The sequence below is a fragment of the Sminthopsis crassicaudata genome, chromosome 1 (genome assembly GCF_048593235.1).
Source record: "Sminthopsis crassicaudata isolate SCR6 chromosome 1, ASM4859323v1, whole genome shotgun sequence".
Classification (NCBI taxonomy): domain Eukaryota; kingdom Metazoa; phylum Chordata; class Mammalia; order Dasyuromorphia; family Dasyuridae; genus Sminthopsis; species Sminthopsis crassicaudata.
The window spans coordinates 648,980,030-649,005,981 of record NC_133617.1 but is presented as its reverse complement, the minus strand read 5'-3'; the positions used below and the strand labels follow the sequence as shown (position 1 = coordinate 649,005,981).

The window sequence follows — 25,952 nt, the reverse complement described above, 5'->3', positions numbered from 1 at the left end:
ATCTATGATGGGTCTAGTAACTCTAAGCAAGTATAAACCTTTTAGTGCCCCCAATCAATTGCAGACTTTTAAAAATCTCCCTTTTGATATGCTAGGAATCCTAAAGAAGTCACTATAGGCAAGCTAAACCAAGGCTTCTTAAACTTTTTCCACTCATGATCCCTTTTCACCCAAGAAATTTTTATGCAACTTAGAGTATATAGGGATATAAACTAGATATACAAATCAGACATTTACTGATAATAAATCATAATTTCATTACCCCTACATTCAGTTATGAAACCACATATGGAGTCATGAACCACAGTTTAAGAAACTGGAAGCTAAACAATCAGGTATAAATTAGCTTTAAAGAGCATAATCTTCTATAATTTTAATGAAAGAACCACCTAGTGTTCAGGGTAAAAGAAAACATTTATCCTTTAACTTTGTACTGGTTTATACTAAAAGGGCAGACATGATAGTGAATTAAGAAAGTGTTATTATTATTGTGTAAGCTGCACTTTAAATATTTTTCACTTCCCATTTTTAGAAGTGAACTCACCAAAAGACTGAGAACAAGTTTGTCTGTTTTGGTTTTGTTTTTTTTTTTCATTTCTTGGCATCTCTAACATTGAGACATTAACTGGTACATAGTAAGTGCTTTAAAATATGTTCTAACTGGAAAGATAAAGAGAAAAAGAAGTGTTTAAAAATAGTCCATGTTAGTGCTGAGTTACTCTAAAGAAAACAAAATAAACTAAGGATCCTATAGAAAAATGAATATTTATTATTTCATGTTTAAGTGCAGTTAAAAATAACACTTTGTGAGTGCAAATGTTCGCTTATATAAGGGTCCTCATTAGGTAGAGAACATAATCAAGGTTAAAATTTATTTATATTGATATTTTTACTTATTAATAAAAATATATAGCTTATTTTTCTTTTAACTATTGCTTTACAGATAAACTATTACCAAGATATAACCAATTTTAATCTTTATTTTATGTCTTTTGAAAAAATTTTAAAATTAGGAACACAAGCTTAAAATAATTAACTTAAAGAAGTTTCAAAAACTATTAAAACAAGTCTTATAAATAAATAAAACAGAATATATACCTTTTTGATTGGACTTTCTATAGCTAATACAATTTGTTTCTTCCCTTCTGCTTGTTCTTCGGTCTGCTTCCCCTTAACTTTTCTTGGACTGACTTTTTGGGATGTTTTCACAATGATTGTTCCTAGGTTTCGAGAGATCAGTTCTTCAGAATCACTTTAACAGGAAAAATTCAAAAAGAAAATTTATTCAAGTAATTCATGTCTTTCTAGATTGAGTTTTTAAATAATTGTATCAACTTTAGGTTAAAAAAAATCGAACTCTATAAATGTGACAAAGATACTTGAGAAGAAAGGTAGAATTATACAGTGTAGGCATCTACATTAATCAAGAACACAAGATAACTATAAAATCTCCATTTTACTTTGTGTTTTACTATGTGGCTACAGCTGTAGTGTTAATTAAAGGAAATGATAGTACAGCAACAGAGAATCAAGTTAATTATTATTTTCAAATCTCTAATATCCCCCAGGCAAATATACAATGATGCACACTAGTGGAAATGTCATATGAAAAACCTGTCAGAAATTGCTTACTGATGTATATGAACTGCCAGATGGGCCCTACCATTTAAAACACACTTTGAAAAGGGGATAATAGTAATGCAAATATTGAGTTGCCTATTTTAAATTAAACAGAAGAAATGACTTATTAGAAGGAACTGTGAGGTTCTGTGGATTTTGCTACAAGGGAAATGGCAAAAAAGTGAAAATAATTTGAATTTGGACAGAAGTTTATATTGGTATGTAGGCAGCTTAACAAAGTAAATATATAGCTATGTATATATACATATATAAATTGTAAAATCCTATGTTTATATAGGTATAAGCATAATATAGATATATATAGACATATTTATATATAGATATGATAAAAAAAACAACACCATTTTCAAATTTTAAATCATTCATTACATTACAAATTACAGTGAATTTATTGTTGATTTAACAAATTCTAACAAATATAAATAAGTTGTCCAAAATTTGAAAAGACTGTCTAAAAAGACCATGATTTTCTTATCAGAACTGGTGTTCAAATGTAATCTGGGTTTTTCAAATTTAGATTGGACTAGAAAAACCCTAAGGGGCCTTCTAAATTAGTTTGAGAGTCTGTGACTCAAATTTCATTGATTTCACATGTTTTTAGAAGACAATGAAAAAATTGCCAATCATCTCTGAAATCCATAATATGTATAAAATTTAACCAAATATGACAGAGATAAAATATAAAACTGCAGATTTCAGATAAGATGATTTTTGTTTAAAGGAAGCCTATAGGGTTCAAGTATATGGTGAGTAGACCAACATATCATGATCCTAGATATTAAACAAGATGGCTTAAATGAAAGGTTTGGCTGGCACTTTCAACTTGCCACCACTTCAAAACAAAAAGAAATGTGGAAAATAAAGTAATGAAAACAAAAAGGGAAAGGGAGAAAAAACTCTCTAGCATTTAAATCCTATCTTTAAAAAAACTGGATAAATGCTAATCAAATGTTCAGATTAAAAGCTGAAGTAATTGGAGATGTCTGGAATACAGAAAATACTTTAAAAATCTTATTGTACTTCAAGCATATGAAAAGATATAGAGAATGAAAGATTAGATTGATGTTCCTTGGTCCCATCATAAGTGGGAATCACTAAGAGGCAGATTAAGGTTTGATATTAGGAAAATCCTCTTAAAAAGCAGAATTGTCTAAAAACAGAATGGAATGCCAAAGTAGTAGATTCCACTTCCCCAGAGTGTTAGCCAGAAATTATTAAGTATGATAGAAAAATATTTTCATTTGGGTACATGCCAACTAATAGTTATTAATTAGTTGAAGTATTTAGTTGTCTTAATTATTATCATAATAGATTACATGTGAGATAATATGTAAGACTATACTTGTATTAGATAAAAATTACATCCTTTCCAAATTTATGACTCTGTGGTTCTCATCTTACATGATTACCCCTGCCCTCATGGAGCTTACTATCTAATGGAGAGACAATAAATAGGAAATAATGAACAGAGGGAAGGAATGATGATTAAGAGAGCTTTCAGGAGATGGAATTTTAGCTAGAACTTAAAGGAAGCCAGATAGCTCAGTAATCAGAGCCAAGGATAGAGAAGGTTGCAGGCATGGGGCACAACTAGAGAAAATTCCCCAAACTAAGAGAGGGAGTGGAGTGTCTTGTTCCCCCTACGCAGGAGACTGTTACATGACTGGCTTCCCTTCTTTCTGGTCATATGCAACGTAGATGATATTTTGATGCAATCTTACATCCATGGTATTGTTCCCATTGTTAATTAGCTCAACAGCAATTTTAATTCTTCCCAAACTATAGGGTCTTCCATGATTCATACAGCCAAACAGCATCGCACACACACAAAAATACTTTGATCTTATTGATAGGGTACACTGGTATTTTGGTACTCATCATTAATTGGTTCCAGAAGGCATGATGAGTGGCAAAAGCAATGAATATCAAATGATTTTTCCTATTAAGAAATGTATCTCCAGGTCACATACATCTCCAACCAATTTCCGAAAGGGGCAAGTAGGATTTCCAGCTGTGGAGAAACAAGCCAGCCTGGCATGGCCCAGCCTAGCCCAGTTGGGCTCCTCTCTTCTTAATCCAACTCCTTTCTAAAAGGAACTCTGACCTTTATACTCTTCCCCCCACCCCATGCTCTCCAAGCTCCCCTGAGGGTAGGAGAGGAACAGGTGTAGAGGAGGTCCTGTGCCCTTTACCACTTAGGGTTCTAACCACTGCCCAGGGCTCAGGGGCTACCTGTGTCCTCTGGTGACCCCCACAACTGTTGCCACCTCTACCTGGGGTCCCATTGCTGCTCCTCATCTTTCTGAGTACATTAGCTGCTCCACAGCCCTTTCAGCACTACTTTTTTTGAAAGCTGGGAGACTCTACATTACAGTCAGACTTTCCTGCAGCAACTGCCCTGCAACTTGCTCTCCAGTGCACACAACCTCAGCATTGTGGGCTCCAACCCTACAGTCCTGTGTATCACAATCTTTGTGGGGAGGAGCTGCCCATGGCCAAGGGCAACAGCAGCATTGGCAGGGGCTGAACAGTACCCCTGACCAAACTCACTTCTCTACTGCTCAACCATTGCACTTAGGTGCAATGAGTGCCAAACAATGGTGAAATGCTGAAGCATTTTTTTCTCATCAAAATGAGTTGAATACTGAATTAGAGTAGTTTTGAAGCAGAGGAGTTCTGAGATAACATTGAACTCATCTAATAATGCAGGCTTCAACCCAAAAATGCCTTCTCATCCTGTGCAACTCTCTTTCACATCCATCCACAAGTTTTCCAGTGAGATCAAAATGACCAAGGCGTTTCTTTAGCTCTTATGCCTTTTATGTAAATATTAAATAGATCCTGTTGGTTGTGTTTCACTTATACCTTGATCTTGCTACATGATCAGACTACTTTTTCATGTAATCAAAGATCTCTTGAATGACTTCCTTTATACTGCTTTTCTTGCCCAATTCTTTGTTACTAATGTAATAAGACTCACTTAGACTCATCATATAGAGTTTCATTTCCTATGGGCAATTTAAATTTTTCAGAGACACTGATGTTCATTACTTGTAGCCATACATCATCACCAGAAAACTATTGCTACTAAAAAGATAGGTAATTGCATCAAGGAGAAACTCAGTTTAATTAAAAGTCTTGTTTTATTTCTTAAAGATAGCCAAGACAACTCTCTTCTTCTTCTTCAATTCTTGACCCAGTTCATATTCATGCATCATCTGAGAAATTTTATATATACTGAGAAACCAATTCTAAAAATAGGTTTGGTCAGCCACTTGTTTATCACCATCTGGAAAATAGGGATTTTTAATGTGGTTGGGGTCCTTCAATCAACAAACATTTTTTAAATGCCTACTATGTGCAAGGCACCATGTTAAGTAATGAGGACCCAAAAAAGAGGCAAAAGACAGTTCCTAATTTCTAAGATTTTATCACCTAATGGGAGAAACAACATGCAAGCAAATACATACAAAACAAGTTATATTTAAGATAAATAGGAAATAATTAACTAGGGGAATTCAGAGGGATTGAGGAAAATTTCCTTAGGTGGCATTTTAGCTGAGACTTACAAGAAGCCAAGTAATTTCTGATGCAATAACCTAAACCTAGATTATTTCCATAAAACTTCTCATTTTGATAAACAGATTGCCATGGCTAAGTTCATGAGGATGCTAATCATAGATGAATTTTTCATTTCATTCTTGGACCATGGTTGTCTTAAAGGCTCTCAGTGAGGTTAAACTTTTTACAGTTACATTTGACAAATCCGATTGTACCTGTTATGAAATTTTATTACCAGTTGTTAGAGTGATGTCTGCTTGTTCTAAAACTATTTCTATAGGCTTTGATTTTGTATCATATGTTAAAGCCTATCAATCTTCTTCCTCTTGTTAAAAAAAAAATAGAGGATTTGTTCATTTTTCTCGGTTTACCTTTAGGTAATGGGTTCAGTGCTCCTTGAGGGAAGAGACTGTATGTATTTACATTTTATTTATATTCCTAGCACTTAGCATAATACCCATCATGTAGAAAGTATTCAAAATAACTTATAACAACTAATAACATCTCACATTTATGTAAGGTTTAAATATTTTCTAAATGTTTTACAAATATTGTCTCACTTGATCTTCACAACAATCTTGGGAAGGCAGGCACAATTATTATTCACATTTTATGGAGAAGGAATCTGAGGTAGAAAAAAGTTAAGTGAACTGCCTAGGATCACACAGCTTTTAGCTGTCTGAGGCCAGATTTGAAGTCATCTTTTAGACTTCAGGTGCAGCATCTATCTTCTATGCATCAAACTGCCAAAAATAATGTAATATATTTATTCAAATATGTATACATAATTAATTTGCATTAGAATTGAGCAGCCAGTTAAATAATTTTCATGTAAAGCATGAAAATATGAATATACTTATTTACATGCATCTCTCTACATAAATAACCATAAAATACCATATCATTTATAGAATGAGGGGACTGATACCAAAAGCTTGAGGAATTATGAACAATTAAAATTGAAATATAACTTAAAGATGGAAGGTAACTTCTAGTTGCGATGTGAATGAAATAGGGTCTCAAAAACTCAAATCTAATGCTTTCCCAGGAAAAACACAGGCAAAATTATGAATTATGACATTCATAATGGAATTCAGAGCTAGAGAGATTTTAAAGATCAGCTAGTTCAACTTAACTTTAATAAACTGAGGCAAAAGAAGACTAACTGTCTTATCTAAAGTCATGCAGAAAGTTGCAGGTCTTGTTTCTTGTAATATTCCACTTTCTGAACAGAGAAAGCTGAACTAGATGATATCCAGAACTCTAATCTCTAATATTTATAAAGAACAACTTTAATAAATTGGCCCACAATGATACCAAAATTGATCAAACTTGTTCAATACTATAAATAAACTTTTGAAAATTAAAATATTATTTAAAATTTAAAGATATATTATTAAAAACTAATTCCTTTGAAATAATATGAAAAATTAAAGATTAAGTCTGTTATTCATTTTTTAAATACAGGATAAAATATAGAAATGATGAACAAAGATTATTAAAAAAAAAAAACTACCTACTCATTTGCCCTTGTGAACAGAGATGGGGGAAAGAAACATTACAGATTTTTCGAGCATTCATGTTGCCATTCACTGGGACTATATGATTCAAGACTGGAGAACTGCACCATGATAACTTTAAAGAACTAATTTTCTTACCATCATTCAATTAAAGTTAGTACAATGACTGTGCATAAAACATACATGAAATAATTAGTGAAGATGGTTCTTAATTTAAAGGATGTTAAACAGCTTGTAGACATCTGGTAACAAGCTGAAATGGGTCATTCAAAATTTATCTAACTAAATTAAGGAGGAAAAAATGTTTCTCCTCCTGGGTCGGCATGTCACAAGATAACTAAACCGACTTAGTAGGCTTGCCTGGGAATCCTTAGCTGTCAGTGGTGAATATGCAAAGGGCCAGCAAATTAAATCAACCTGCCAAACTGTCAATTTCAAGCCTCATGACTGCATGAAAATAGCATCACTGGAAGAAATCAAGCATTGCCTTCTTTTGGGCTTCCTGGCACCTATTCAAATACTCATGCAGTTGTGGCTAATTTTGCATGCAAATTTCAGTCAATAAGCTCAGAACAAGACCTCCCAAGATATTTCAAAGGATCTGACAGTATTTTTTCTGAATACCAAATCGACAGTAGTTGAAATTCAATCTCCATTTGCTAGAGCTTTACATATGCACACTGTCCCCTCCAAAGAGCTAAGTTAATGAGAGCCGTACCTGCTTTCACTCACATCCTCCCAGTCGTCCTTATAGTTCTCAAACATATTGCTCATAACCTTGATGGACTGATTGAGATAAGCCCGAGGATGTCCCGTGGCACCTTTTTTCTTGGCTGCTTTAAATTTAACCTTGGTGGTAGTTGTCTTACATTGTCTACATTGTTCAGTGCTCACTACTTCCAGAATGGGCTCCTTGGGCATAGCTTTCTCCAAGTACAGTTGAACTGGCTCCACTTGTAACTGGATTAGAGATTGTGCTGGTAGCTGCACTTGGGTTTGAAGTATTTCTGATGATTGGACTAGAGAGTGAGTTGCTAGCTGGGCTGGAAGCTCAGTTGGTAGCTGTAGTGGTAACTGTGCTGGAGACTGTGTTGGTAGCTGAGCTGGTAGTTGAGTTGGTAGCTGAGTTAGCAATTGTGGTGCTGGCTGAGCTGGCAGTTGTGCTGGTAGCTGAGCTGGTATCTGTGTTGGTAGCTGAGCTGGTAATCTTGCTGGTAGTTGAGCTGGTAGCTGTGTTGGTAGCTGAACTGGTAATCTTACTGGTAGTTGAGTGGGTATTTGTGCTGGTAGCTGAGCTGTTATCTGTGTTGGTAGCTGAGCTGCTAATCTTGCTGGTAGTTGAGCTGGTAGCTGTGTTGGTAGCTGAACTGGTAATCTTGCTGGTAGTTGAGTGTGTATTTGTGCTGGTAATTGAGCTGGTAGCTGTGTTGGTAGCTGAGCTGCTAATCTTGCTGGTAATTGAGTGGATATTTGTGCTGGTAGTTGAGCTGATAGCTGTATTGGTAACTGAGCTGGTAGCTGTGTTGGTAGCTGAACTGGTAATCTTGCTGGTAGTTGAGTAGATATTTGTGCTGGTAGTTGAGCTGATAGCTGTATTGGTAACTGAGCTGGTAGTTGTGCTGATAGCTGAGCTGGTAATCGTGCTGGTACCTGAGCTGGTGCTTGTGCTGATAACTGAGCTGGCAGCTGGACTAGAGGCTGTTTGGGGGTCTGTAGGAATGGCTGAATTGGTTGTCTTGGTTCTATTGACTGCATTTCCTTCAGACGCTGCATATTTTGCATCTGCTGCACCTCTTGCATTCGTTGCATTATCTGCATCTCCTGAATTTGATGAGCTTTCTGAATTTGATTTGTATCCTCTATTTCTTGTATCTGATTCCTCAGCTTTTCATTTTCTTTTCTCATCTCATTAATTTCTGCCAGTCTTTCCTTCAGAGAATTAACTTCCACTCCTTGCTCCTTCAAAAAATTGACTTCTGCCACTTGTTCGTTTAGGAACTTCACTTCCACTATTTGCTGCCGTCCGGCCTTGATTTCTACCTCCAGCTCCTGGATCTTGAATTCAAGAATAGCTCTGTCTCTTTCAACATCTTCCTTCTCTTTCCGTAGATGTCTTAACTCTTCTTCTTTTGCTTCTGCGTCATCTTGCTGCTGTTTACAGGAAGATTTCATTTCATCATTTTCTTGAGTTAATTTTTTATTTGCTTCTTTCAGTTTCCTTGACTTTTTCTCAAAATCTTTCAATCGTTTTTCCAAATCAGTTACCTAAAAAAAAGTATATATGGTTTCATGTTTTTCCTTGTTAACTCCAGAACTGTTGAGACCACTGTAACTTTAAATTATGTTTATTTTGTGAAAATAGTTACCTTTACCACAAGGTCAAAATCAATGTGGAGTGCTTAATAAATAAATAAACTCTAAGGGAGTATAAATGAATACATTCTAAAATGAAAATGCTACATCTATGTTAAGCAAAAAGTAAGTAAATGATAAAAGAAGGTAATAATATTTAAGTAAAGTGAAATAGAAAACTAAGTTAATAGATACTGCTAATATACTCTGAGCATGGGCTGCAAAGTTAACAAAATGACTGGAATCAAAATTAAATACAACTAAAAATCATGATGATTTCAATGGTATTTATAAATTTCTAAAGAGTACTCAAAAATCTTTATTTCTTTCTACTACTTTCTACTACTGCAACATATCTTGGACATATTTTCTTTTAAAAATACTACTTATCTGGGAAGACACATTTGATCACTCCTTTTTACTCTAATGTGTCAAAGGACTGAGAGCTACAGAAGAACTTCAGAGAACATAAAATCCAACTCCATTCTTTTAAAGAGGAGAAAATTGAAGCAAGAAGAAATAAAGTGGCTTTCCCAGAATGACATAGTTAACATGTGTCTGAGAATTTGAACCCAAGTTTTCCTGGCAAAGTCCAGTGTCCTAACCATGGTGTACACTGCCCCTCATTTCAGCTTAGTTTTGGTATTACAGAATGCTACTTTTTGTTTGGAATTCAGAAAGTTTAGTCTAACAGCTAAAACACAAAGGATAGAGTTGAGATTAATTAGCTAACTAGGGTTTCCTCCCCAAAGTCATCTGTCTAAATTATTGGTATTGGTTCTCTAAAACGTTTCAGTTTTGCCAGATAATTAAATCAACTGCTGATTATCCCAAGCTAGGTAAACCTATATTTGAAGAAGCCAATGCAAATATTTTGTAATTAAAGGCAAATGATTTTAGATTTATCTTGCCATCACAGATAAGAAGGGCTGAATGTATTTTGGTTCAGTTTAGTGATACTTTGCTTAGGTCTGGAGAGGTTGAACCCTTTAGTTCTTAGGTTACTAGAGGATTAAAAAAAAAAAAAAACCACCTTATTTTTTTCATGGTTGGCTATATTTTTACCATTATTCTTATCAGTAGTAGATGATTAAGTATAAATTAGAATAACAAAGGCTAGCTCAGCATAATGTGAAATAATCTCTCCAATAAGAATAAGGACTAAAAGCGTGATTTAACTGATAAAGGAAACTCCCCCTATCGACTCAAGCCAATATCTTCTCTTTATCTTTCAGTCAGTTGCTTGCATCACAGAGAATTAAAAATTAAATTCAGGTTCACACAGCTAGTTTATGTCTTCCTAGATTTAAGGCCAGCTCTCTATTCCCTATGTTATGACTGCCTGTCTCCAAGAAAGTATAATAAACTTATCAAAGTATTATTAGAGGATTCTAAGTATATTCAGATGCATTAAATCAAGTATTTTTAGAGTCTACTAAATTTATTCTTAAGTACATATGTGCTAAAGAACAGGTATAAAAAAATACATTTCTACTTCCAGAATTTCCATTAATAAATGATTTTTTAAAAAACTGGCTTCTAATTTATTTTTAAAATAATGCTCCTCAAAAGAAAAAAAAAAAAAAAAACTGGTTAATTACTAATAAGCCGAAATGAGAAAAGTCAGTAATACTGTCAACAATTGTAACTCTAAAAATTCTTATATTTTCCAATTATATAAGAGCTGAGGAAAATACTTTCTAAGAAGCATACTTCCATAATATTATTCCTTTGATTATTTGTTTCATTATATTCAACCAATTGTGGATCCTTTGAATTGTTGACAGAATGTTGGGAAAAGAGGCCATGGAGTTTAGAGAAAAATCTTTCTGAAATGTATATCTGTCCATGTCATCCACTTCCTCCCTCCAATACATAAACAACATATATTACAAACATATACCGCACACACACACACACACACACACACACACACACACACTCAATCAATTCCTGTGCCTGACTCTTAGATCAAATGCAAAATTATCTTTAAAGCCGTGTGCTACCTACACTTTCCCTACATTCTTTTTATACTTGACTCCCTTCCATATATTTTAGGATAAAGTGACCCCGGCCTTCTAACTATTCTTTATTCTTATCTTCTAACTTTTTAGTGGCTGTCACCATCCCTGAAATGTTCTCTCTTTTCATCCATGCCTCCTGAATTTCTTCCAGGGTCATCTCAATCCTATTTTCTGCAAGATTCTCCTCCTCAAACCCACATATCACTAACTGCCTTTCTTCTGAGATTAGCTCTCCTTTACACTTTATAGAACATGTATGTACATGGATTTTGAATGTCTCCCTGTTAGAATGTGGGATGCTTGAGGAAAGTGAACAGATTTTTTATATTCTTTGTATTCCCCCATGGTTGACACAACCCCTAATACACAGTAAATAATTTATAAATGCTTGTTGATAATGATGATGATACAACAGGCCTCCTCTTTTAATCAGGAAGACCTAATAGATGTGTGACACTGGGCAAGTCACTTTATTTCTCTGTGCCACACTTTTCTTATAAGTACAATATAAAATTGAATCCTATTCATTCACGGTTCCTTTGAGGTTTAAATCTAAGATCCTCATTCTGACATTTACTAGGTATGAACCTGAGCAAGGAGAATTAAATTTCAAAATACAAAAGAGGAGGCAGAGTAGATAAAGAGCTTTTCTCAATACCAAGAAGACCTGGGTTCAAATCCCACCATTCTCACATATTCTACATGTGACATTGGGCAAGATCCTTACCCTCTCTGGACCCCAGAAAACTTTTGAAAATGGGGATTCTTAATCTGAAGTCCAAGAACTTTTTGTAGAAAAAAATTGATAACTGTTTTTCAACATAATTGATTTCTTTTGTAATAATTTATATTTTATTTTATGCATTTAAAAATTATTCTGAGGTTTTTCCAGACTGACAACATAAAAAAGATTAAAAAACCCTGGTCTAAGACAAGATGTTGAGAAGTTCCAGCCTAGATATTTCCTTACCAGGAATCTCATATGCCAATGAAATCATAATTCGAAACTCTAAAACGTGTATTCTTTTTCATTAATTAGAATGATTTTTTTAAAATTATAAGGACTGATTGACATTTTATCCATCAATGAAAAGTTGAGGATAAAAGCATTAGTTTTTTTTAAACTTTTTTTGAAAAATAAAACAAGTTGACAAGTTATAGATAACCAAAAAAGTCATTTTTTGGATATACTACTATATCCAAAACTATACATGGTTATAAAGTTACTAATAGTATTATTTTAATTTTCTTATGTAAAGGTTAGGATGGAAAACAAAATAAAACTGGAGCAATATACCTCAAGAATCTACATACTAGTTTATTCATTTTGACCTACCAATACCACTTCCATTTCACTAATTCAAGATAATAAATAAACACATACTCTATCAACTGATTGTCTCAAACACGAATATAGATTTTACAATTATTTTGAAAATAGGTTCATTTAAAGATGTTACTAAAATCAAATTCACATTGCCATTCTGTATTTTCTTCATCAATTAATATTTATACTGCATGTATTACCATGTGGAGACCTAAAAAGGTTTTTGATGTTATAAAGCAGTCCTCAAATTTGAGAAGGTTGGGCACTACCAGTAAAGATAGTAAAGGAAATTTTATAGGTTCTAATATTACGTGCATACTGAAGTTATCAATATATGCTATCAACAGATTGGCTTCAAAATGAAATAAAAAGTAAAAGAGATGTCAATATTAGAAAAAGAGGATGAGGGAGGAACAGGGAAGAATCACATGGCTTCTGGGCTAAAGCATCTGAAATAGCAAAGAATAATTTCAAATGAATAGTAAACAAAATATGTGTTTTCTTTAAAGATTTCATGTTCAACTATTCCTTCCTTAATTAAAAAGTTTTAAATAAATTCTTTTCATGGAAAGTAGCAAATTTAATTTAAAATAAATCATTTGATAATGCTTAACTCAAAAATGTTAGTTTCGCAATTAAAAAATACAATCAACACATATTTCAGTTTTCCCAGATTAAAAACTATACTTCAGTCTTGACCCATTTTGTTCTTTTCTCTCTAAGCCAATCTGGACATTTTTCTATGAAGCATTAATGGTTATGTCAAAGTGGAAAGTGCTACCATAAAATATGGCAAACTATCTAAAAGAAAGTTTTGATCATTCTATTAATCTTATAACTGTGATAGTGATAAATTAACTTGCTAATTTAAAACGACCAAACTAAAAAAATTGTTATTATTTAACAGTTAAAAGTGATTTTTAAAGTTGTAAGGACTGAAGAGTTTACAGTAAAATAAAACATAAATTCCTCTGGATTTACACCTTCAGTCAGCAGTGCAATACCTTTTATTTAAAGAGATAAATATCATATTGAATCTGGCAAACAAAATTATATTTTTTAAACATAAAGCCAGTATAAACTATGTGATATGCTAGATGTTAGTGCTCAAATAATTTCAATTATACATTCTACCCTAAGATAAATGAACTCGAGCTTTCCTTGTTCTCTGTGTTATTAGTTTAACATGATGTTTGTCATTCAGTAATAACGAGATGACAGCCTTCATTACCTAACCATATGGCAAGTGTTGTAAGTATATGTGATCACATCATCTGCTGTAAATTATTACAAGTTAGTCCAGAAATATAATAAAAATGAATATAACCATAGTGATATTTTTAGATTATGTATTGTATTATTATTATATCCAATGTGAAAGACTTCTAAGAAGCAAAGTGAATCCAGTTTGGTCAAATGGCAATCCATTTAAAGAATGTGTCTTTAAAGAATGCATTTTAAAAAATAAACCAAAACATATGGCAAAATACAACTGAGCCCCCTTAAGTGAACATCTGGTAACATAATATACTTGTGTATCAAAATATGAATTAACACATAAATATGAATCATAATATTTACTTCTTAAATGATAAGGCTCATAACAATATCTATTTATTAAAGTTAGACCTGCTCCATAGTCACTAGGATGCTCATTCTAAATTAAAAGTATATGATGAACTTATGAGTAGATTTTAATTATAAAATTTAAATAAGTCAATAATTTATTTTATATAAATATTTTATACTTAAAAACACGTGATGAAATAGTGTGAAATCTAAAATACATGCACATGTTTTTCCTTTAGCTTAGAAATTAGACATTTCTGGAGGCAGCTAGGTGGCGCAGTGGATAGAGCACCAGCCTTGAATTCAGGAGGACCTGAGTTCAAATCTGGTCTCAGACATTTAACACTTCCTAGCTGTGTGACCCTGGGCAAGTCACTTAACCCCAGCCTCAAAAAAAAAAAAAAAGTTAGACATTTTCACATTTAATATTGTATGTAGAATATGATGAAATCTCATTTTACCAGTTTAAATATCTAACTTGTATCTGAGTTCAAGTCCTTTCTCAGATGCATACAACCTGTGGGGCATGTGAGCCAGATACTTGACCTCTTGTAGCTCTGGGCACTCTAAGATTTTTAAGTTGCAAGAAAGGTGCTGGTCTCTTTTGCTAGAGGGGGTTTCAGTTCTTTATCACAGGGACGTTCCAGATTCAATCCCTATCCTTGTTCCTAAACTATAAATAGTAAGAAAATGCTATATTTTCATTTTAATATCTATTGTTTTCTTTCCCTTGATCAAATATTTTAAGCTATCTGTACATAAGCACATACGTCTTAACATTTTTTCCTTAACTCATTGATTTTTTTTGACCCAGTTTTGGCAAGCCAAGCCAGTTAATTAAATATTCACTAAAAAGTTTAAATTAATGAGCTAGTTTAAAACAGCAATCCTATGTGTTAAAATTTAAATTTAATTTGCTTAGTTCTGGAGTAAATGTTAATATACCTTCTGTAATGTCTCATCTGACTTTTGTTTTAGCTTTTCCTCTGATGTATCATTCTTGACTTCCTGATCTTCACAAAGTCTATAGAGTAGATCTGGCAGAAAATAAATAACATATTATGCCACCTCATTTCCCACTACAACATCCCTTTGTCACTTTAGATATATAAGTTCTATAGTTTCTCAATTATGAATAATGTAGTTTTGTCAAGTCTTTGGCCAGTAGTCGTACAGTGACCTCTTTCACAGCTTTGTGTCACATAATTATGGATCTTTGTAGTATCATAGTATGGTTTTCCTCCTACAGTACAAGCTTTTCAAAGGCACAATAGATCTGCTGCAAGTTAAAGATGTTATATTTTCATTATCACTTTCATTTCCATTTTATCTATAGTCTCTACTAGTTTTGTTCATTGGGGGGTATTCCCTCCAGGAAGATGAAAATGATTGCTCAACAAAGCAAAAAGAGAATTAAGATGGGCTGAACCTTTAAATAGTTTTTTAAGTGAAAGGTCATGTACTCTACAGGATAAATCACAGAAGTTGTTTCCCTGTAAAGTACTGAATTATGTGACAATTAGACAATTAGTGACAATTAGAAATGCAAATGATAGAGTTAACTTGTCTATAAAAGATTACAAAAAGCAACTAATTTTTTCCTCATGCACACAAAATTTACTATTTACAAAATAATATTCACTTTACAAAAAAACTTTTGTTGTCAGTACTAAAATTAAAGTGAACCAAAATGGATTAATCTATTATGTATCTGCATATTACCTAAGTCACTCTTATCAATTTTAGGGAATATTAAATCTCTAAAAAAATAAAAGGACAAAATGAAACTGAAGTAGGCTAAAAGAATCGGTATTAATGTTGCCTTGAGAACATTTATTTAAAAATATAATTTTAAAACACACTTTGATATTTTAGGTCAATGTAAAACTTTGATTTATCAACAAAGGAAAATGAGAAAAGTTTTATTCACTCATAGAGAAATAATCTATCTTAGTTTAAACAGTGACTAATAAGTTTGTTAGAATGAATTAGGCACTTCTTTGGTCTTTGGAACATGTCATACTCAATTACAACTTCTGTGTTCATGAAACAAATAAAATATTATTCTACAAATAACAAAAGCTTAAAAAGGTAGAACTCCATTATCTGGGGAATATGTACCTTTACCTTGATAGTAATCTCTTAGCTCCCTTGTTTTTTGTTTTCTTTTGTTTTGCTTTTTATTCTGCTCCCCTAACACAGTGGTACTGAATACATTTACAACATTTTAAAAGCAATACACAAATATGATATGCAAATAATATTCATCTTTTATGCATATTTAGCTATCTAGATGGCTACTGTATTTCTGGGTACAATATTTACTATTTATTTGTCTCAAAAACCAAAATGAATAAGCTAGAGAACAAAACAATAATTAAATATATTAAAAATAGATGTTACAGATCTACTTAACAAATAAAACTACTGAAACTACTTATTTTTAAAAATCAACTAAATGAAAATTTGTCGAAATAAAATAAAAGTAAATAAAGTAAGGAGATCCTACACCACCAGTATCCAAGCTCAAATTTACGAACAAAATGTTTCCTAACATCTATGATCAAGCCAACAAGTACTTATTTGTGCCTACATTATTGGAGACATTTTACTAGGTTCTGCTGCTTGACTTGTTTTTCATGCCCAGAGAGGACCAACATTACATCACTTTGTTTCAACCATTGTACAATGTATATGACTGTGCTGATTAGACCAAAACAAGCTTGGAAAGTTCTACTTTAGGTCAGGCACAATGAGTTTATATGAATACTTGTCATAGGGATGTCTCCAAATTTGCACAGCCCACATTTCTTCTGAGCTTCTGGAATTCTTCTTTGCTCAATGAGCACACAGTTTTCTTTGGTGGGCACAACATGCTTGGCAGTCCTGTGCCAATATCTGTCATGTCTCACATTCAATCTCAGAGTTCTTCAGAGACATTGAGAGTTTTTAGCAATATTGTCAAACAACTTCAGTGAAGATGAAAACAGCATCAAATTCAGCTGCCACACTGATGGTAAATTATTTAATTTGAAAAGGCTACTAAAGTAGAATAAAGTGGAGGGAAAGTTGATGAGCTGCTTTTTCTTCACAGACAATTATGCACTCAAGGCCCTCTCTGAGGCTGAGACACAAAGGAATATTCATCAATTCTCTCTCTGTTGCTTGTGCTAATTTTAGTTTGACAATTAACCTCAGGAAAACAGATTCTCTACCAGCTTGCACTACAACATCCATCTGTGGGACCATGAGCCTCATGGAGAAAATGAGATATAGACAGAGATGATGAGATTGATGCATATATTGCCAGAGTTAGCTGAGCAACTAGGATATTTAGAAGGTGTGAGAGAATAGAAGTGTAAGGGTGCCTACCAAACTGAAGGTCAACAGAGCCGTCGTGATGACCTCATTGTTGTACTCCTGTGAAACCTGGATAATCTACTAGCACCATGCTCAGAAACTGAGTAACTTCCATTTGAATTGTCTTAAGAAAATTCTGAAGATCAACTGGCAAGATAAGGTAATGGACAGCGAGATCCCTTCTCAAGATGAACTGCCAAACATTCAAATTGTACTGCAATGTGCTGGCCATAGTGTTCAGATGGCAAACATGTTTGCCAAAAACACAATTTTATGGAGAATTCACACACGCAAGTACTCATATAGAGGACAAAAAACACAATAAAAGGCTAATTCTACTACGCTCAATTATAAAGAATTTGTGGGAATTATCAGAATTCCACAATGACTTCTAGAATCAGAAGTGAAATAGTAAGTAACAATGAAAATTTTAACTACATTGTTTTTTTACAATTACAGTTTATTACATTCCTTTTACAAAGGATTGATTTTACCTTTGCAGATAAAGAGGATGACAAGATCAAAAGAATGAATGAAAGTGAGTGACCTTTTTTTGAAGAACAGTCTAATTCTTAAGCTCTTGCTCCACATAATGAGAACACACTTATGAGTATCATCTCCCAAGAAGGAATGTAAACAGATTAATCTTATTAAGTCCCTTATGATTTTTCTTTCATGATTACTTCTTTATGCTTCTCTTGAGTCCTGTATTTGAAAGTGAAGTATTCTATTCAGCTCTGATCTTTTCATCACTAATGCTTAAAAGCCCTCTATTTCTTTGAGTATCTACCTTTTCCCCTGAAGGATTATATTCAGTTTGGCTGGGTAGATGATTCTTGATTATAATCCTAGCTCCATTACTCTCGAAAATATAATATCCAATCCTTTAATATAAAAACTGTTAGATCTTGCCTGTGGCATACTATACTATACCTAGGTGCCTGCAATATTTTCTTCTTCCATTCTGAAGCTCAATACGTGATTCCTAATTGAAGAGCTATTTGATGGCAGACCTCAGGATAAGTTGGGACTGAACCTGAACCCAAATTATCAGCTTGCAGTAAAGAAAACTGTGACAGCTCAAATTCAATTTCCATGTCCTTATTTTCTTCAGCATAGAAGCAATAATTTTCAATTTACTGATTATTAGCCTATCTTCTCCTTTCTTTTAGACCAAAAAAAATTTAAATAATAAATTCCACATTGTCTCTGAACCTTTCCTAAGATATATGTTCATTTTCTTTCTTCCCAATGCAACTTTTTCTCCACAACCAGTCTTTTTCGTCCTATCAATTCTGTGAAATTACTCTGATATCACCAAAGACGTCCTTATTATCAGAATAAATAATTCTTATTTTTCCTATCTCTCCTCATTTTCTTTGCTACTTGGTACTGATCTTGAGGCTCTCTTAATACGGCTTTCATTACACTGTCCTCTCTTGAATTTCCTTCTCCTTTTCTAGAACCAACTTTCTTTTTCACTATCACCTAACTGGGAAAAGGCTATTATTATGTAAGTAAAGTCTGGATCATGTATCTCTAAATTTATTTAACTCTCACTTACAGCAGGGTGCTTTTTCTTGTCCCAATAACATAGAGGTTCACAAAATCTTCCTACATTTTACTATCTATTAATTCTTAATATCATCTTCAGATCAGGATATGGCATTGTGAACTCTTTTTCCAGAAAAATAATAGAAAAATTAATCCTACATCCCAAAGGCAATCCTCGGTGAGTTCTACTATTTCTATTTCTCAAAGCATAAATGTGTTGATAGTGCCAATTATCACAATTTACTTTTTCTATATCTCTTAGCCAAAGCTCAATGATTAATCAATTACCTTAAAGTCATGGTGACACATTTTTTAAAACAACTTTTGTTATGGAGTCCTATGAGGAAAAATTTTTAAGTCTAAATGAATCACATTTTTGGCTTTTCTTCATCTGCATTTTTGTTTACCTCCTCATTTCTCTGGTAGATTAAGAAATATATATATTTAAATTTAATTAAATAACTATCCTTCAACTATAATTTATCGAGGGCAATTATTGGTAATATAGAGCAAAAAAAAAAAGAATACAAGACATAGTTCCTATTCATACAGAATTTGTAATCTTTGGACAGATATAAGCCATGTAAACAGGAACTGTAGATGTGATAATATCTAATGCTATTTAGTAGAAACATGAAATGCAATAGGAATTAGAAAAAATTCTGTGGGCTATAATCATCAAGGAAGAAAAAAGAAAAAACTGGAACTTTAGAAGACATTTACAGGAAAAGGAAATTGCGGATGAAGAAAAAGGGAACTAAAGAAAAGAGAGAGATAGCACATGCAAAAGGAAAGGAAATAGGAAGAATAATAAGGAAACCAGATGCATTCAAGAAAAGGTTCATGAAAGAGTAGAAAACAGAGCTCTGTGTGTCTGTTTTTATAAGGTAGATTTATAGAATTAATTTACCTTCTCTTTCTTGTTCCAGATATGCATTCACTTCTTGCATTTTAGCCAACTCCATAGATTTAAAAACTCTAAGTTGATCCAATTCTTCTTCAAGATTCACACTATTTAAAAATTCAAAATAATGTACTATTTTTTAATATATTAAAACATAAAAGCAATTGTCAGCCAAATCATTTACTGTATCTACTATAAACATTTACTGTATCTACTATTTTCTAATTACTATACTAAGCACTGGGCATGCAACAAAAATAAAAAACACAATCCCTGTTCTGAATGAGCTCAATCTTATGGGGAAACACTATGCAAACAATTGTGTACAAGCAATCTATATACAGAACAAACAGAAAACAATCAACTGAAACAAGGCAATATATAAGAGAGATTTGAAAAGGCAAGGACAGGACTTAAACCTAAAAAAAGACAGGATGGGAAGATGATGAGAGAGATGGTTCCAGGTATAAATGGATAGTCACTGAAAATGTTTGGGATAGAAAGACGTGAGAAATTAGAGTATCTCATGAGAAGAATAAGATTATTTAGAAAGCAATAAAGTATAAGACTAGAAATTTGTAGTGAAAAGTTAGGTTGTAAAAGGCTCTCAATGCTAAAGAGAGTTCTACATTTGGGCTAGCCTTTTAGGATTGTAGAAGTTCAAGAAAAAATAAAAATGCTAAGAAATTTTGTTTCACACTATCTAAAATAAGTAGATCAAGGTTTTCAAAAGACCACATAATAACTAAAATCATGCATTTGGGGAAAAAAAGATTAACCTTTATGAAACCATCAACATTGGCAGTACTAATTTTCATATACAAAGTTTTGAGTTTTGTATTAATGGGTGTTTATGTATGGCTGTATGTTTGTTTTAGAAGATAAATAATTCATTGTCCATTTCAAGTTAATTTTTTCATTTGTCAAGTCACTTTTAAAATGTCCATTCCAAATTACCAGAGTACAATGAAAGCTAAAATAAGAATTAGGTAAAGAAATAGAAAGAAGAAATATAAAAGAAATTTTCCATACAAATCACTTGTGCTGCATATTGTTCAATGGAATAAATTTTCAAGAAAAGAAAACATGAAGTGAAAGCTTTTGTTAATTCTCAGAAAAGTTGGAAGATTTTTGCTCCAATTTTTGAGAAAGAGAATGACATAGTCAAATATGTTGCTCTAGAAAGACTTGGAGATCAGATTATGGAAGTTAGATTAAAGAAAGAAAAGATTAGGAACAAAAAAATATATATAAGAGGCTACTAGTACTGTCAAAACACAAAGAAGACCTGGCCTAGAGTAGTGGCCTTGTGCATGAAGAAAAAAAGGATATATATTTTACTGAACTGAAAAATCTCTAGTGTCTACTGAGTCAAATTCTGAGTTTTCAAAACTTATAATAAAAAATCCATAAGAGAAAATTCAGCACTTTGGCCAGGCATCTTTTAAACAAAGATGTTCTTCCAGGAAGGAAAAATGTTTTAATAATATCAATAATAATTGAATGAACTTTTGATGTACATATATTTAAATCATCTGTAACATTTTCTACTTTAAGAAAATAAGGACACAATAAATGAAAAGAATCTGGGACTACACACTCTCATTTTTTAATGGACCATTAATTATAAGTATGTTGAAACATCAGTTGTAGGAACCATGAAAAATGTTATATTTCAGTATTTCTGAGAGACAAGTTATTGAGACATCCAGAGGGTTCTAAAGAAAACTTCTTAAATTCACTAAAACAATGTGACTATAATCACATTTCTTAGAAAATTAATCATGTATTTCTTATTATCAATCAAGAAGTATTTTTATAAGTCTATTCTTTGCCAGGCACTATATTGGGGGAATAAAATAAAGAGAGGCATTATCTTGTTACATCATCAAAAAAGAGTCTTGCCTGTCTTTTTTATTCTGAAGGTTAATGTTAGGAAGATGTGGATTTCAATTGGACAGGGACAGCAAATAGGAGGAGAAGGATAAAAGTTGTTTCTTGGGTTTTCTACCCAGGCAAAATCAATGAATCCTATCCTTGTTCATCCTCCTGTGAGTAGGTAGACATACAACAAACAGGTAATTAGTTACCCTTAAAAATAATAGAAAAGACTTTTTGCAAAACCACATTGGCAAGGTATTGCACTATATCCAATATGATTTTTTTCTTAAGTTTCTATAGTCAGGCTACCAAAGCAAATTCAAGATTAAAAAGAATGTAACTTAAATAAGTGGAACATAATTCATATTTTGGGATGTATTAATGAAAGAAAAATAAGAATGTCATCTAAATTACTTTACAAATTTATATTATATCACCCAAATTACCAAGATGATAATTTATAGAGCTAGATAAAATAACAAAATTCACACCGAGAAAGAACAAAAGAGATAGAACCTGAAGGAAATAGGAATGAAGGAGTTTAGGAGTTTTAGACTTCAAATTACATTAAATAGTAATCATAGAAACCACTTGATACTGGATTAAAAAAAAAACAGAAAATTAAATCAGTAGAATAACCAAAGGAATAATCATCAACAGAAGAACAAAATGATCTAGTAATCAATACACCAAAGAATATAAATTATTTAGGCAACTATTACTTATTTTAAAATGGACTTTGACAAAATTTAAATCTAAATCAATAGCTTTTTAAAAATATATTTTTCAATGAACATTTGATTTTCTCTCTCATCTCTCATCTATACTACTGAAAAAGAAGATCATTTTCGTAACACATATTTTTTTAAGGAACAAATTCTTACATTTGCCATGTTTTCTCTCCGCCATGAAGTGGGTAGCATCCTTCATAATCAGATGTCTGAAACTGTTATTGTATTAAAAGGGGCTCTCAAGTCCTTCAAAGTTGTTTGTTAAACCAAAATCTTATAGCAAATAGTATTCAATTTGAATATTAAAAGTTATACCATAAAAGAAAAACAGAGTTAGCTAAAGGGAAAAACTCTCCAATAAGTAAGTGATAAAGAAGATTACAAAACAAACAAAAAAATACATAATCCTCATTGTAATATTCTCTCTAAAATGTAATGTTCTCTGTTGAGATTTTCTTGGGGGGGTCTCTGGAAGCAGCCTTCCTTTAAGTTCAGTAATCCCCACAAGTACAGCCAGGTGTCCAAATCCTTTATTGTCTCCTTCCAAGTCTTGTCTCCTTTCCTGAGGCCCAGTTAGCTTTCTTAGAGGCCTATCTCTCTCTCTCTCCTTGGTTCTGAGAGCTTAAGCTCCTGCCGCCAGTCCTTTGCCTCTGCCAGCTTCTGCTTCTAGCTTCCTCTGAATGACCTTCCTGGCTCAGGCTTCTAGCTTATATGCTACACACTAAGTACAAACCAATCATTATATCACTAGGAAACCATTATTTGTTGTAGGATTAAATCAATGCTAAATTAGATTTAACTGTTGTCTCCTCAATTCCACTTAGTTTCTTGTTTTAGGTTCTGACCCATAACATCTCCTTGTAGGATTAAATCAATCATACTGAACCATGCTAAATTAGATAACTATTGTCTCTATCAATTCCACTGACAGTACATTGTAAGTTTCAAATTCAGAGTTCTGGCCCATAACATATCCTGCTTTCTTTTGTTTTTAGAACATAGGGGATCATGCTCTCCCTGACTTCTCAAGGAGGTGAGAGCCCCCAAAAAGGAGGTGATCACACCTTCCCTGACTGCTCAAAAAAGGGGCAAAACACCATAAAAGTAGGTGATCATGCCCTCTCTGATGTCTCAGGAAGGGAGATGAAAACACCAAAAGAAATAGGAAATCAAATCAAATTAGCAGGTTTCTGAAGGGTTTGACTCTTAAATCCATCAACATGGGAGATGGTACACATAATGACATAAATTACATAAGCATAAAGCAATATAGTACAGGCTAGTAGTGATGTAATAAATAACATGAATCAACATGAGGAATTACACATGTCCATAAGTTGTAGAAATAGTCCAAAAATTATTCCTGCAAGTTTTGAAGTCCTGTATCAGTCTTATGAACACATCTCAAGGAATTCAATGATTCCTGCTGGTTTTAAGAGTTCTTTAACAGTCTCATTATCAGCCATGCTCTTTCAGTGTCAGATATTTCTTATTCTCTTTTGTTTCGAGGTTTTTCTCTTTTTCTGTCTCTCTCCAGGTGCTTCTTGGCATCCATCTGATTCCTTCTCCATCTGTATAAATATAAGCAAACCCTTTCTCTCAAGCAGTTAACCGTAGTCCCTTCTATTTACCACTTTCTAAATCTCTCCTCATCACCTGGTAATTACATTGGAGCTGCTTGCACTGGACTCTGCCCTTCTGTTGGGTTAAAAAGTCTGTATTCTTTCCAATTGTAATCCCTTTCTCCCATCTGATTGCTTTTTGACTGATTGATCATATCAGAATCCTGAACTTCTAAAGATTCTCTGGGTGTAACCTAGGCTGCCATCATGCCCCACCTGTCTTTTTTTTGATATCTTGGAGCTGGGCCCCGCCTCTCATTTCCCTGGGTCAGTCTACATTCTGAGGCCCAGTGGAAGCCTTGGTTGCATTTTGGACATAGGGTTTTAGGCCTTCTCTCACTCTATCTTCTCACTCTATCTCTTTGCCTACACTAGGCTTTTAGATGCCCTATTTTTCCACATTGAAAGCATTGGTGAGTTTCTCTAGAAGTCCCTTGCCAAGAGGAACCCTGTTTTCCCATGTTCATCATAATCTGGGTATAATAAGCATCTGTGTCATTATGACACAGTATCTTATGATATCCTCTAAAAGAGCATCTTTGTGTAGTCCCCATATAATTCTTCTGCAAACCTCATTAGCATTTTCCTTAGCCAGTTGTCTGATCATAATTCTTGTAGCTCCATTTTCTCCAATAGTTCTTGTGACAGTTGTCTGCAGACATTGCACAAAATCAGCAAAATGTTCATTGGCACCTTGCTCTATTTTTGTGAAGGCTTCCCCTCGATATTTCCCTGGGAGGGTACCCCAAGCTTTTATTGCAGCAGTAGCAATTTTCTCATATGCTGCTATGGAGTAATTAATCTGTGTGAATTGTCTGCATACTGATCTTCACCTGCTAGTTGGTCAAAGGTGATTTGTATGTTAACTCTGGTTTGCTGATTGTGTTGGGCTTGTATCCTGCATAATTCACTGTACTTCAAAAGCTACAACAAGTTTTGTCCAGGCTATAAACATGCCCTTGCTATAGATTTCTAATCACTAGGGGTTAATATTTCATAAAGCAATCTTTCATAAGGGATTATTCTAGTAACATCTTAACATAAGACAATGTAGCCCCATAAAGAGTACAATCCTTTTTCAAATCCTTAATTTTTTTACAGATCAAAAGGAGTGTATCTTCTCTTGTGTTGACCTGAAGAGTCAAGCTCTTCAATCACAGGGTATGCACTTATTAAATCAGATATTTCCTGTCCTTTTTTTAGCCTTAACCAATGCCTTTTGTAATCTTGTCATAGGCTGCTTCATAAGTAGTGCGATTGTGTTACTGCCTCTCCCCCTTCTCCTTCTCCTTCCACCCATGAAGAGTTAATTGAGGGAGGGAGGTCAGGAGTTTGGGAATGCTCTAATGGCTTCTGCTCAGAATTGTACTTACCTCCTTTCTTGTCTAATTCTTCATCTTTTTCACCTAGTTTATATGGATCCTCCCTCTCCTGTTTTTTCTTCTCTTATTTTTTTTTTTATTATAATACTTATATAATTTCTTAAAGCCAGTTGTATTAAATTATACATATAAAGTGTTTCTTTGGAAATTGAGTCAGGTCCATTATAATTGCAGTATTCACATAGTTGCTCTCCTACTAATTTCCACTCATATGGATTTAATTCTTTTTCCTTAGAGAACCAAGGATATTTGTATTGTACTGTTTCTAAAAATTCAATGATCTGCTCCCAAGTTACAATTAAATCTTGATTTTTTAATCAGTCTAACCAAGCTTTCAACACATTTTCCTTTCTGTGCAGAAATTTCTTTTCTAAATATCTGTCCCATTTTAGCTGGAATACTAATTTAGCTCTTTATTAAGTTTCCTTCTTGTACTCAACCTAATTTCTGGGTCAGGGAGACTTTTCCACTGAACTCAGGATCCTGTCAGCCCCATGTTGGGCGACAAAATGTAATATTTTCTC

The 25,952-nt window shown here is 33.3% G+C and overlaps 1 protein-coding gene across 12 annotated transcripts in view; it reads right to left on the bottom strand.

Moving 5' to 3' along the window:
• CNTLN (centlein) overlaps positions 1-25,952 on the bottom strand; it is a 427,436-nt gene that overhangs the window by 154,791 nt on the left and 246,693 nt on the right. For all 12 annotated transcript variants that reach the window (XR_012484846.1, XM_074282960.1, XM_074282961.1 and 9 more), the window contains 4 exons: positions 19,819-19,919; positions 14,940-15,031; positions 7,441-8,987; positions 1,099-1,252 (listed from right to left, as the gene is read on the bottom strand). Coding sequence is in view for 11 of the 12 variants with exons in the window: in XM_074282960.1 (XP_074139061.1) it covers positions 1,099-1,252; positions 7,441-8,987; positions 14,940-15,031; positions 19,819-19,919 (1,894 nt within the window). In the remaining variant the exon portion in view is untranslated. The remainder of the gene's footprint in view (positions 1-1,098; positions 1,253-7,440; positions 8,988-14,939; positions 15,032-19,818; positions 19,920-25,952) is intronic.